This window comes from Tupaia chinensis, unplaced genomic scaffold (assembly GCF_000334495.1).
Source record: "Tupaia chinensis unplaced genomic scaffold, TupChi_1.0 Scaffold138757_1, whole genome shotgun sequence".
NCBI lineage: Eukaryota > Metazoa > Chordata > Mammalia > Scandentia > Tupaiidae > Tupaia > Tupaia belangeri.
This window is the reverse complement of record NW_006198649.1, coordinates 2278323-2293209: the sequence shown is the minus strand read 5'-3', so window position 1 is coordinate 2293209 and position 14887 is coordinate 2278323. Positions and strand designations below refer to the sequence as shown.

At 35.5% G+C, this 14887-nt stretch overlaps 1 protein-coding gene across 1 annotated transcript in view; it reads right to left on the bottom strand.

Annotated features, from left to right (window-relative positions):
• LRP1B (LDL receptor related protein 1B) overlaps positions 1 to 14887 on the bottom strand; it is a 1871701-nt gene that overhangs the window by 732644 nt on the left and 1124170 nt on the right. The window contains exon 25 of the mRNA XM_027765590.1: positions 864 to 1046. Coding sequence (XP_027621391.1) covers positions 864 to 1046 — 183 coding nt within the window. The remainder of the gene's footprint in view (positions 1 to 863; positions 1047 to 14887) is intronic.

Genomic DNA, 14887 nt, shown 5'->3' with positions numbered 1-14887 from the left:
CTGTATATACAGAACAACAAAGTGGAAAAGGCATACTAATGGAACATCTTCATACAAAAGAATAGCCTCAGTGGTGCTCACTCGCTAAACAAATGGAAGGTTTGATAGTCAGCAACTTTATGGTAATGAAACAAGAAATAGCCAATAAAATTTAGAAAATTCATTGAAAATAAATGCAATGTAATTTTGTCTTCCTAGTCATATTCATTTAAATTTTAGGGTGATGTTCTTATCTACAGAAAGAGAAATGCTGCCTACAGTGCACACGTGTATCTTTCTTGACTAAGATGTTTAAAAATCTAAACCCAGGTTTCCTGGTTTTAAACAGCAATTTTGCCATTCTTGCTTGGTGAACTTGAGCAAATTAAAAAATTCTCTTAGCCTATTAAGTTCTCTGCCTAATGTGGAAAACATTGTTAAACTTCACTAGGCCCACAGATAGTTCTCAATAAATGTTAGCTATCATTATTATTCTATAAATAATCATGAGCAAACCTACAAGACATACGAAAATACATTTTACGGGACCAGCAGTTGGCATAATGGCTATGTCGCTGGACTACCATGTAGTTGACCGTGATTCGAGTCCTGGACCCGGTGGCTTAAACTCACAGCGGGTACATGTACATGGGTGCCCAAGATCCGGAGAGAAGAATGGAGAAGGGATTGCGGTGTAGCCATGCCCCCTGGGGGGTGATTTCTCGCTTTCTGTCTCTCTCTGTTTCTCTGGCGAGTGTGTGTGTACTGTAGCCAAAAAAAAAAAAAAAAACTCTCCAAAAATAAAAAAAGTTTTACGAAGGGAAAGTACAGAGTGAGGATGAGTCTAAAAGATCCTGATATAAGCTGCCCGGATAGGAGCTTACCTGTGCTCCGACAGGAAAACTTGGTTTTGTGATCACACAGTCTTATGGTGCCATTGCAGCCTTTTTCATCACTACCATCTTCGCAGTCTTTTTCTCCATCACAGCGCCACAGATCAGGAATGCAATTTCCATCAGGGTGGCATTGAAATTCATTCCCATTACAACCAGCAGGAGAGCGAATCTCTTCATTTGAAATGATGGAAAGAGAGGCAGGGGGGACAAGACAGGACATCAATTATGATTTTACTTGACGGTAATATTTCTTGCATTTTTCCTTTCTTCAGGCATTATTATTCTACAGAATATATACTTTTTTACTTGTGTAAAAGCTATAATATTCTTCAATGTTTCCAAATTCACCTTAAAAACATTAATAATCAGAGAAAAATGTCTCTTGCCTCACACTGAATACCTGGAAAGGGTATGTATTATACACTAGGAGAGAGCAGTGAGGCAATGTGTAGATATTTTGTAGTGGTTTTAATTAGTGTCTTAAGAACGGTGTCTTTGAAGGGCTTTTCTCTAAGGCACATAAAGGAGGTTATACATTCTACTCGTAATAAAATGACTTTGGTTGATTTTTTTTTACATTTATTCAGGTAATTTCTTTCAAATTATTAACCAATAAATACCAAAAAAAAGTACTTTTTGACTAACAAAATCTGATGCATAGCATCCAAATATTTGAAATACAAACAAAACTCAAGTAATAAATATAACTTCTTCAAATATTTCAAGTCTAGAATCAGAACACTTATAAATATTAGTGAGACAGTAAGCATTCAATTTATTAATAATAAATTAATATAATGCCTAGAAAACACTATTGACCAAAACACAGTAACTAAAAATATAGGTTAAATTCCATACATAAACATAAAGAAGAATAAGAAAATACAAATGTAGGATATAAATATTCTACATTTAGGCTTATGTTAGAATATAAATGTTTACCAATTAGATAATTTGACTGTAATCATCAGTTTATTACATTTTATATTAAATGTAAGATAAAACATTAAGCAATATCTCCAAATACTATTGCAAAGTAGAAATCTTGGTATACAGCTTTTCTAGATCAAAGTTGTCATGTAACAATTTTATTATTTATCTTATGGTGCTATGTCCAGAAATCAGTCTACAATTTATCTATAACAACAATTAGGATACAGAATTATGGTAACTTTGAAACAAGTTACTCATTACTTAATATGCTTGTTTGGTAAAGATCTGTGGTTATAAATTAAAATTAGATTTAACTTAAGGCCAAAGCTAATAGAAACAACTAAAATTATCATGGCAACTATTAAATATTTTGGGGCCTCTGTTCAGTAAATAGTGGAGAATCTACAAGGTTTTTGTGATGATTAAATTAGATAGATGCATGATCGCTTTAACTTCAAAATTTTGTTGTTATTTTCTAAAACATAAGTAGCTCAGTTCTTGATCAAACTTTTTCTTAAAGACTTTCAGCAACTATAATCTGTCACATGCCATAATAATATAAAGATGCCTAAGAATACTTGATTTGACTTATAAGTATTCTTAGACCAGTAATGTTGAAATAATAAATGACCAAGAAAAAAAGCTAGGGTAAGGAAGTTCTGTTGATAGAAAATAAGGATTCACAGAAGAAATATGTGACTAATTTTCTAAAGTAAACACTGCTAAGAACATTTATAATAATATCATACTCAATTTTCAAAAGAGATTCGGCTTGCTTTGAAGCCCCTTCTAAATATAGAGACATTCATTTACTGTTATGCTAGTCATCCAAATCACTCTTACTTGGAAGATACTGACTTTATGATTAAACAAAATATTTTACATGCACACACACGTAATCAATATTAGAGGCCCAGCTATGATAGCATATGTTGTTAACTTGCTGTACTCCACAGGGTGGGACCACATGGGAGGCATGGATTTGACTCCCAATCCAGCTTAAAAGCAAAGTATGGTGGTGAGCACTTGGGCAGTGACCCAGGAGGCTGAGTCAGGTAGATAAAGCACTCAAGGCAAATCGGGGCGACAATATGAGACCGTGTTAAATGAGACTGGACGCAGTGGGGCACCTTGAGTTGTAGCAAGCTGAGGAGGCTGAGTGATGAGACTGAGGAAGAAAACTGAGATGCTATGAGACTCTTTCTTATAAACACACACACACACAATAAAGATAATAATCTTTTGAGTCTGCACAGGTAGAAAATATATATTGAATATGATACAGCAATTACTGACTGTTTAATTTGCTATCTGCACACTACCCTTTGTAAAAGTATTCCTTGAGCCAACTCCACAGCTTAGTGGTGAAGGGAGCTGGTACCACTGTGTTTCAAATTCTGGCTTTAGTAGCTGAAAAAGCACTCCAGCTCATGTGCATGCATGCCCAAAATCTTGATGCGATGGAGAAATGGAGAAGTTATTGTGATGTGACTATGCTCCATTGGGTTTTTTCCTTCCCTTTTTTCCTTTCTGTCTCTGTTTCAGTCTCAGTCGAGTGAACACATGTGCTAACTGGTAATTAAAAGCAAATTGAAAAACTAAGTATGGCTTGACCAATTTCGTGGTGAAAAATGAGTTTGAGATTGGTTCATAAAAAAGAGACTGTTAAGTCTTTAAATATAGTATGTAATTTAAAAATCTCATGTGATTTCAGTATTCGTGAAGAGGAAGAAGACAAACCAAATGGGCTTCCAATGCCCACCCAACTCTATAGGCACTTCTGTGGGGGGGAGGCTAACTTCCATTCAGAGGTGGAAAGGGCTTTGGTTGCATTCCCTTACTTAACTCTTCCTTGAAAACAAAACGATATAATTCGTGGCTCAGCAGACTTGTATAATCTGTAGTTTGTACAGATGTACAGAAGTTATATTTCAGATGATTGCCAGTGATTCCAAAAACCTAAGAATGGAAGATATAATCTAGTGATTTTTCTACATTTTATAAAATAAGGAGACTGGTAGCTCATATATTGAATCTCTTTCACAGCATGTTTAATTTAGCAAACATGATAAGTCTTTAAAAACCCAATTTCCTGTAAAAATCCAAATTCCCAGGGTCAGCAGATAACATAGTGGAATGTTGCTGGACCCCCACATGATCCACCACGGTTTGAGTCCCAACCAGGTAGCTTGAAACTCATACTGGGCATGTGTCCATGCGTCAAATCCCAGGAGCAGAATGGAGGAGCAGGGATTGTGGCGTGGCCATCCGTTCTGGAGGGTGAGTTCTCACTTTCCCTCTCACTATCTCTGTCTCTCTTTCTCCAGAGCACACGTCCTAAGGCCAAAACCTTTACAAAAACAAAAACAAAAAATCTAGTTTCTCCTATACCTTGAAAAGTAGGAAGAGTCTTGAGCCGGCATCTTCACAAGGTAACAACTGCTTCTTGTTCTCTATATGAAGCCAAACTAAATTATATTAGCAACTTCCTGCTACAAAAGAGAGACTGTATACTCATTTCTATTGTTTTTTCCTAGCGGGTTTTTTTCCTGGTGGAGCAAGAATTGGGGCAACTGCTTACTATATTTTCTTTTGTTTTTGAACTCTACTTATGAGAAGGTATAGAAAAAAACAAATTCATTCTTGCTTAGACATTAATATTAATTTTACTCTTATGTAATTTTTTTATTCTTTATGAATACTTTTTATGGATATTTGTAAATATCCTGAAATATCATGTTTGTATTCTCTTCAATAGCTTCTGAGAAACTAGAGGCAAATTTATAGACTATCTCATCCTCAGGTTTACTCGTATTAATAATCATCATTCTTCTATTTAAAATTCTTCTTATAACCTTTACTTTTCTGAAGTTATACCATAGAGTATTTCTGGAAATGATCAAAGGACTAAGTAAATAAATAAACAGAAGAATGATACAAAAGAAAGGTTTTAAAAGAAATTGTGTATTTTACACTTAATTTTACCTAGCTTAGGAGATAACTTAATAACTTCAATAATATGTCAACTTCTATGTCATATTTCCATACTTTACTCCAAGGTTTTATTTCTTCTGGGATTCTTTAGCCTCAAACATATTAATAATAATGGGAGGAATTTTATGCTTAATTATTGTAAAAGTAATTATTTGAGTCTTCTAAACATATTTTGGGTTTGGATTCAGAGGTTAAGTTCTTTTGGGCAGGTTTCTTAACTATTAAGTCAATGACATAATGGGAAATTCTCAAGAAGAAGATGGAGTAAACTTAGAAATCTAGATAGATGAATCTGATTCAGAAAGAGACTTGCACAAGTTAAATTATTACTTTGGGAAAAGGGCTTGCTTCACACTCTAGCGAGAGTATTCTTTAGTCAAAGGTGAACAGAATTTGGTTGCTCTTGAAATTCAAAATATTTAGATGAGCTTCAGGGGAAACAGTGGAGTTTGAAGTCATTAGTAATGGTGCGCAATAAGTTATACTTTAATAGAGCTTTAGTCTCACAGGTGCAGAACTAATCATAAGCCAGCCTTCTAGTTTTGCAAATTGCAAGATTAAAGAGCAAAAATTGTAAGTATTCTTCAAGGAAGTATAGGTAGCTTACAGCAGATTCATCACTATAGCAAATTTAGATCTAGAAACCTAGATTTTAGTTCAATGTTATTGATGGCTGGCAATACACTGTAATCACAAAGACCAAAGCAAAATGTCTAAACGGAGAAACTATGCTGCTATTTATTTTTTATTTTATTTCTATGTCTGTTTATTTTTTATTCTTTTAAAATTCCATTTGTATTTTCTATCTTTGCTTGGTATTGTTTTGGTTTATCTATTAGTGCCTCATAAGTAAATCCACTAATTTATTTCCTTATTCCAAATAAATATTTACCTTATAAATTTAAGTACAAATGTGATATTTCCCTGGAGAATTTCTTTTTCTTCTTCTCTTCCTTTTTAAACTAGCCAGGTTTAAACTTCTGTGGGCTAATATAAATATCTGTTAAGGGCTTGTATGAACAACCAAATTGTTATACCTTAAAAATGATGGTATAAGAGCCAACAGATGGCGTGGTGTTTGAGGTGCTAGACTCTTACATGGCTGACCACAATTTGAGTACTGTACCCAGTGGCTTGAAAATCACACCAGGCACTTGTGCATGTATGCTCATAATCCCAAGAAGAGAATGGAGAAGGGATTGAGGCATGGCCATCTACCTTGGGAGATCATTTTTCACTTTCCCTCTGTCTCTCTCTGGCAAATGCACATGACCTATGACAAAAACTTAAAAAAAAAATATGAGGATGTTGTCAGGAGAAGCAAACAAAAAAGAGTTTTTTTGAGAGATTTTTGCTACAGGACATGTGCATTCACCAGAGAGAGACAGAGATACAGAAAGTGAGAAATCATCCCTTGGGGGGATGGCCACACTGTAATCCCTTCTCCTCCATTCTCCTCCTGGGATCTTGGGCATGAATGCACATGTACCCAGCATGAGTTTTCAGCTGCCTGGTTCAGGACTTGAACCATAGTTGATTACATGGGAGTCCAGTGGCATACTTACTATATCATCTGTGGATCCCAAAGCTTAGGTTCTTAAAAAAATAAAGTACAATAAAACAAAACAAAAAAAAAAACTGAGCCAATGAGTGGCGTAGTGGTTAAGTGCTGGACTCCCACATGACCGAATGTGGTTTGAAGCCCAGACCTGGAGGCTTGAAATTTACTCTGGGCACATTTGGGTGTGTAACCCACATCCCAGGAGCAGAATGGTAGAGAAGGGATTGTGGTATGGCCATCCCCTTCCGGGAAGGAGGTGTGTGGTTTCTTGCTTCTCTCTGTCTCTCTGGCATGCACATGCACTTTATAGCCAAAACCTCTGAGCAAACCAACCAACCAAATTTTCCTGAATTGGAGTCTTTCATTGTGGGATCTGTAGCATCAGGGACTTCATGAGTAGGCTTTAGGGGACTTATAAAACCACAGAAATTGTATGTGATACCCTGTTTTTGACTTGTATTATTTCCCTGTGATCAGATTCAGAGCTTTTCTTGGCTTTTAAGCCAGACTCCAAAAGGCATTATAAGACCTGTCATTTCCCTGAGTATTTTTTTAGCTCTCATTCCTTATATAAATGTGGTAGCTTATATGGCATTCTATTTTACTTATGCTTACATTAATTACGTAAGATTGAATTATGTCTTTGTGGAAAAACAATCATTTCTTTCTTTCTCATTTACATAAAAAATAAACAAATACATCCAACTTCATAAACAGAAACTATAGTGATGTCAAGAAAGTCATGACACATTTTTGCATAGACAAACATAGAAAATATGTCATGACTTTCCCGACAATGCAATATTAATCAATTTTCCTATAGTCATACAGTTGATAAGTAGCAGAAATGAGATGTAAGCCCATTTAATTTAATATTTAGAGGCTTCTCGGTAGCATTATACCATAATTCTTACAAGACTTTTCTCATGCAGTGGCTCGAGAATAAAAATATTAGCTTACATAATCAAGAAGTGTCTAGAAAATCATTTACTTTTTATATTTGTATTACTGCTTTTCAGCCTATTTCTTCTTTTTTTGGGGGGAGGGAGATTTTTGTTGTAGGGCGTGTGTGCTTGCTGGAGAGACAGAGAGACACAAAGAGACAGAAAGTAAGAAAGCACCCCCCAGTAAGGATGATCATACTGCAATCCCTTCTCCTCCATTCTCCTGTTGGGATTTTGGACACACAAGCGCATGGGTCTAAGATGAGTTTTAAGCTGTGGGGTCCAGGACTTGAACAGGTCTTGACTATGTAGGAGTCCAGCAACGTAACTACTATGTTATCTGTTGATCTCCAGACTATTTCTTCTTAAAAACAATTTTAACATTTACTTTTTTCTATTATAAGGTCATGATAAAATTGTATCTTTTATGGAAAGATCAATAAATCATTCAATTTTAAGTTGTGTGAGGTAGGCTAGTGTTCTTGGCATATTTCTACAATTGTTCTCTCCCTCACACTCTCATACACACAGCAAGTGTGTGTACTATATCACAAATAAAGCAAAACAAAATTTTTAAAAGAAACAATGTAATTATAGCTCATGTTACATATCCATTGTGAGTCAGTAGGTAGGATTTCTCTAGATTGTTCACCGGCCCGATGCTGATGGGTGAGTGAACCCTTAAATGTCTATTGCAGCCAGATGAAAAGGAATCAAGTATTCTAGGTGTTCTCAGATTGGGTCTGAAAGGAACACATGCCAAGTTTAATTACAATCTATTGGCCAAACCTAATCACAACTGGCATGGTTCCATCATATTGGTCCCACCCAATCACAAACGTCCCAGGAAGTACAATCTTACCATGTTCCCCAAAGAAGAAATACACAAAAATTTATTGTGAATGTCAGTGAAGACTGTCATGAGGAGTTGCGTGACAGTAGAAACAACATTTAAAGGATGACTATTGGTAACATTTGAGTGAAACTTAAAAAATGGAGAAAAAAATAGGGCAAAGAACTTATTAGGCAGAGAGAACAGCACATGAAAAGATGTCAATGCAGGATATAGCTTTAATTTTCACAGAAAAGGGAAAAAGTAAATGGAGGTGGGTGAGCAAAATGGAGTCCAAGAGGTAAGCAGAGGCCGGATCTCCCAGAGTTGTAACAATAACTATGGTAAGGTAAGTTCAATAGGTATCTGTTTGTTGGAGAGTTTGAAACAGAGGTGTGACACGATATAACTTAGTCTATATTTTAGAAGTTTTCTCTGTCTGCTGTGTGAAAAAGTTGAAGATTATAGGGACTGAGTGGAAAAAGAGAGCACAGATAAGTGGCTTTTGCTGGACTCCAGGTACAAAAATGGAAGGCAGCGTTTCTCTCTGAAAAGACCACAGAATGGTGAATGCACATGTGAGTAGGCAATGCATGCAGTTACAAAGCAATGTCATGAATACTGTAAGGGGAGGAGTGCCGTGAGGACAGAGGGGGAATCTACGATGCATTGGGGATTTCAGATGAAGCATTTTCATGACAGAAAGTAGAAAGAACATTTTGGCATGTTATTAAGAGATAGGTGGGGTAGAGGGAGGAGGTTAAATGGGATGAAAGATTTTGTGAGTAGTCATAAATATATATAAATTTGTTTGCAGTGTGTGAGCAAAAGGACAGAAGTGACTACTGAACAGGTGAGCAAGGCCTAGACCTTGAAATTCTTTGTATACTATGCTAGATTTTTTGAATTTCATCCCAAGGGAATAGAGAACCACAAAAATATTTTCAGCTAGACTTTGATACAATCAGAAACACAGGTTGCATACATCACTTTGAGAACATTTAGACAGTGAATAGACAAAATAACCTGCAAGATAATTCAAATTTACAAGAGTGTGTATATACAATGTGTGTTCATTATATCTGCTAGAACACTTAAAGTTTACACTTGAGTCAATTAGACTATTGTACTCTCTCTCTCTCTCTCTTCTCATTCCTTCACTCTTCAGTTCTCATCCTACTCCCTTATGATAAATGAAACATACCCCAAACCTCTTTCTCAAGGTCTGTTATATTTAAATGAGTGTTAGTGTTTAGGAATGCTGTTCTATTCTGCCAGAAAATACAGAAAAACCTCAGGGGTTTTTATTTCCTCCTAACTTTCTTGCCGAATGAGATCAGCTCCTGTTAACAGTGGTTGATTTTCCTCTGGATGGAGAGCCACATTCCTCTAAGAGCCTGTGATGACCATTCCAATCTGAGTTCCAAGCCACGTGGTTCCCTGGAGTCCATTTCCTAAGCTTCAGGGCTTGGCACACAATCTATCTTTATAATATGGCTTGCCCCAACGGAGTGTTAAAATGATGACTATGTTTATGTGTACATGCTCATGCTGTTTTACTGTTATGTTTCATGTTGCTGATGCTAGTTATATTTTTAACTAATGCAATTATATTGTATTTTTGCCCTGCAGCTATTTTAACCAAGCATACAATTTAGGAAATCTAATAAATAAATAAATCTAGAGGCCTGGAGAAAATGTGGCACCCGATGATGGAATTTATCCCAATATTTAAATGAAATTACAGTGACTAAATATTTGTAGTTAGAAGACTAGCAACTGTATAGAGATGGGAAGAATATTTTCCTGCAAAGCTAAAAAAAAATCAGAAATGCAAAAATTATATTTGTACTGTATATATATTTTAGCAAGCACACATTTTTTGATTTATAAGAAATATTAAAGTCCTCATGAGAAAATAGTTAATAATGGTGCTGCAAATACAATAGATTATATAAATCATGAGACAATTCTAGGGGGAAAAGCCTTCCTTTCTTTCTGTTTTAATGGAGTTTATACCTTAACTTGTCATTCATTGCTAAGTGCTTTGAAAAGTTAAAAAGCATGATACATGCATGTGCACAATGCTGCCTGCATTTCTAGAATCAACCTGTCAGTCCCTGCTCTGTTCCTATAGCTTTCCAATGAATCACTCTAAGTGAGTCAGCTTTGCATCTATGGCAGCTATTTGATCCACAATTCTTCTCTAGCTCTGACAATATTGAGAAGCATACCAATGGGCTCAGTCTACTTACCATCAGCATGTGGACATCATCTTTGCCTATTTCTGCATGAGGAAGCCTTCCTTAATAGCCCTCTAAATAGATGAGGCTACCCCAGCTTTCCAGAAAACTTCAGGAGATTAATGTTTATTAAAACCCTCCCACCAGACCTTGGGCTGCCTGGCTAGAGCCTGTACTGCAGCTGGTGGGGATATGCAGTCCTGCCCATGTAACATAATGTGAGACCAGTTCTCTAGAGGCTGTGAGAGCTAGGGCATTACTTCTGCTTTTTTCTCTATCCCAACCAACTCTTTTTATTCCATTATATGTTGCTCCAACTGAAAATGTTCCTGTTAAGGTGTTAACATCAAAATAATTTATTAGTGCATCAGAGATAATGATAAATTTATTGAAAAATAAGTTTTTAAAAAAAAAACCCCCTTCCCCCCCCCCCCCAGAGAGAAAGCAAAAAAACACCATCTCCCCACAGGTAATGGTCATGCCACAATCCCTTTTTCATTTTTCCCTCCTTTTAGGAATTTTGAGCATGCATGCACATGTACCTAGTGTGTTGTGTTTTTCAAGCCACTGAGTACAGGACTTAACATACAACCAGCCATGTAGGATCAAGCTTCCATAACCCTATGGGTGGGTCATCAAATATCTTTTATATTTTATGTTTCTTGTTTGGGTCAGTTTACAAAATTGAATAGAAAGCAATTAAAAAAAACTATAGATATGTAAGCACATATTAAATAATTTTTAATGCTAAAAATACATAGATGTGCAGATACCCAAAGAGCACAAAAGGAGTTCAATAAGCTCATAGAAAAATTAAATTAAAGTATGAGTTTATTTTGATGCAAAAAAAAAATGAAATACATGCATTGTTTTTTCATTATACCCATTTTTGAGGACCAGCAGTTAGCATAATGGCTATATCACTGAACTCCCATTTAGCTGACTGCGATTCGAGTCCTGAACCTGGTGGCTTAAACTCTCACCAGGCGTGTGTGCATGTGTGCCCAAGATCCCGAGAAGAGAATGAAGGAGAAGGGATTGTGGCATGGCCATCCGCCCTAGGGGATGATTTCTCACTTTGTATCTCTCTGTCTCTCTGTCTTTCTGGAGAGCGCACATGCCCTATAGCAAAAACCTCTCCAAAACAAAACAAAACAAAAAACAAACAAACAAAAATTATACCCATTTTCTGTGAACTTTTTCAAGACCTTTTTGTAGCTAGAAATAAACATTTTAATTCAGGGCACTAATTAAGTTAAAATGTCATTGATGTGAGATCTACATTATATATTCGTTTAGTTCATTAATATCTTAAGTTTTGATATGTGTAACTCTATTATTATGAACAATCATTTAATATAAACATCATGGAAACAAAGACCTTCTGCATTGGAGTCAGCTGGTGGCTTGGTGGTTAAGGAGCTAGACTGGTTCAAGTTATGGCCCTGGGAGCTTAAATATCAAGCCCAGCATGATGAATACATGAGCACCCAAAATCCCAAGAGGAGAATGGAAAAGGCATTGTGTCATGACATCGCCTGGATGGGGTTGGGAGGGTAATTTCTCATTTCCCTCTCTCAGTCGCTGTCTCTCTGGTGCAATTTATGTCTACTTGGGTTCTAAATGAATGGTTAGCATGTCACAACTTGCTGAACAATTACAGTTCACCACCTGTTATGGTAAATGAAGTTTTATTGAAACACATCCACACTCATTTATTGACATACTGTCTATGGCTGCTTTTGTGCTAAAACAGCAGTGTTGGCAATTGTGATAGGCAGATCCTAAAGAATGTACTAGCTACCTTTCACAGAAAAGGTATGCCAATCCCTGCCCTAAACTGTCCTAAGTTCTTTGTGATGCGCGGAACATTCTATTCTAGTGGCTAGTATCCACAACAATCCAAAAAAGCTGTGGGGAAACAACCTAATACCAGAGAGTGTTTCATAACAGAAAGGTGGTTTTAGTTTTAAGCAACAAAGTTATTTGTGGAAAGGTTTTGGATACAGATAATGACAATGTATTTTCATTGGGAAGCCCAGGCATGAACAAATATAAAGTTAGACCTCAAATAAATGTCCTAACATAAGCTAATGATCTGGTCCTACAGTGCAGGAATATAATGCTTAAGGGTCAATTCAGTTAGTTTCATGTAAACATGAAAACAAATGTTGATAGCTCAAAAGGGCTTTGAAGGAAGTTTACTATCAGCTACTTTGAGAGGAAAATCAACATTTATCCCATTGCATATTTTTCTCATTCTCAGCCAAAGCAAGAACACTACTCAATAATTGAGTGTCAAATTAATTATTTTGTAGATTATCCATGCTCCTTTTTCTATTTTGCTTGTTTGCATATTTTCTGCTGAATGTCTTAAGTCCTACATTTTAATAATTATTAATCACAACATAAGAATAGGGAAGCAGAATTTGGAGACTGAAAATTAATTGACTCTTTTTTAAGCTCTGTTAAAGGAGCAGGAAAGCAGGCAAAGGTTCCTCATTAAAATTATGTCTTTTTATGACATATTGATTTTAGTTATTAATTATATCTTTAAAAGAAGTATTACTCTGTTTGATGTCAAGATTCATGATTATTTTCTTAATAGAAAAAGTATATTTACCTAGTAATAAGTATGAACCCATTATCAATCTTCTGCATAATAAATATGAGGATAAGCAGCTTATTTCTTCCTATTTCATAAATTATTTTCTAACATTTTATTTTTTAAAATTGAATTTATCTGATTCATTTTCCTGTTGTGCATTGGTAAGAGGTAGGGAATCAAGGGGGGGAAATAAAACAAAATATGTAAGAAACAAGAAATAGAAAATTATTTTTTATGATAACATGTATAGTAATATCCGTGATTGAGCCAATATACAATGTATACTGGATAGAAAAATCTCATTTTGTATTGATGTACAGTGAGTGATTGTAAATAAATAAATAGATAAATAAATAACAATAAAAAAAGAAACATTATAGGTTCTCAAAATAAGCTTTGTTACTAATTGATTAAAAGTCTTGAATTTTCTTTGTGCCTGACGTAAAAGGTGTTTGCAGTATTAAAGTTAAAGTGATCTTTAAAGAGCTATTTTGTCCTGGAAAACAATGAGAGGTTTCCTATGGATAAAACCCATTAATAATTAACATTGTTTTGATATCTTAGTATTAACAATTTCTAAAGAAAATAAATCAATGTGTGAGAGAATAAAGTTAAGCCAGACAATTTGTATTTCACTGAAAATAGACAAACTGCCTTAAAATTAGGTGAAGCTTAAATTCGCTTTTAATTGTATTTTTGTGAGGAAATGATCCATAGTTTCATAAAAAGTGAACAATAAAAAACAATAGGATAGAAGAGTAATGATTTTGCTTAATCTGTAACATAATTTACTAATTTCCCCAGATTCAGAGCGAATACTTTGTTCTAAATGAAATTTAGTTACTGAAAAATAACAGCATTTACTTTGTTTACATGGATGTTTTAGTAAAAATGAATTGAGAGAGGATTCCAGGAAAATGGCAAATTAGGAAGCAACAGAAATATGTTTTTCCACTTAGACAACAATTGAATTGGCAGACTTTGAAGTTAACTTTTTTTAAAAAAAATTATTGGAGAGGATTTGCTATAGGTCATGTGCACTCACCAGAAAGACAGAGAGAGACAGAGAGACAGAAAGCGAGAAATCACCCCTCAAGGGGGATGGGCACACTGCAATCCCGTCTCCTCCTTTCTTCTCTCAGGATCTTGGGCATGTATGCACATGAACCTGGCATGAGTTAGGCTGCTGGGTCCAGGACTCAAACCATGGCCGACTACATGGGAGTCTAGCGACATAGCCATTACGCTAACTGCTGGTCCCTGATATAACTATTTCAGAATCTAGAAACTACTGAAGGTCTGAACTTCCAGGATCAGGCTTCGATGCTAATTTGTAGCTTATTTTGGTCAATTTAAACTCCTAGCATAATAGCAGCTGAATTCCCCAAATCCTACTCCCAGGGCAAACAATTACACATGTCTTCTTGAAGCAGCTTTCACATAGCTTATGTGATCCAGGGTGAGCAAAAAGGACCCTATTTTCCAAATTTTGGAGATTCCATGGTTTCCTGATTACTATTGCTGATCTGAGAGATGCAAACAAAGAGATGGTGGCCATCTTCTGTCACTGTTGCAGTTCCCTCCTATTCTAGCTGAAGTCACCTCCATGGAATACGATGGACTGGTACCTTTATTATCCCAATGTTGATGTTTCTTTTAACATTTTTGGAGCCAGAGTAAAGCCATTCAAACACAACCACACATAGAGTGGAAATTAGAAAACTAACAGATGCCCAGGGAAAGACGCAGAGTAAGAAAAGATCTGAGTAAACTTTGAACTTATAATTCAGGCTAATCTTTCTCACAAAAACATCACACAATAATAAAATAAGACAAAACAAAACAGAAGACAAAATCAAAAAAAAAAAAAAACAAAACAAAATAAGACAAAACAAAA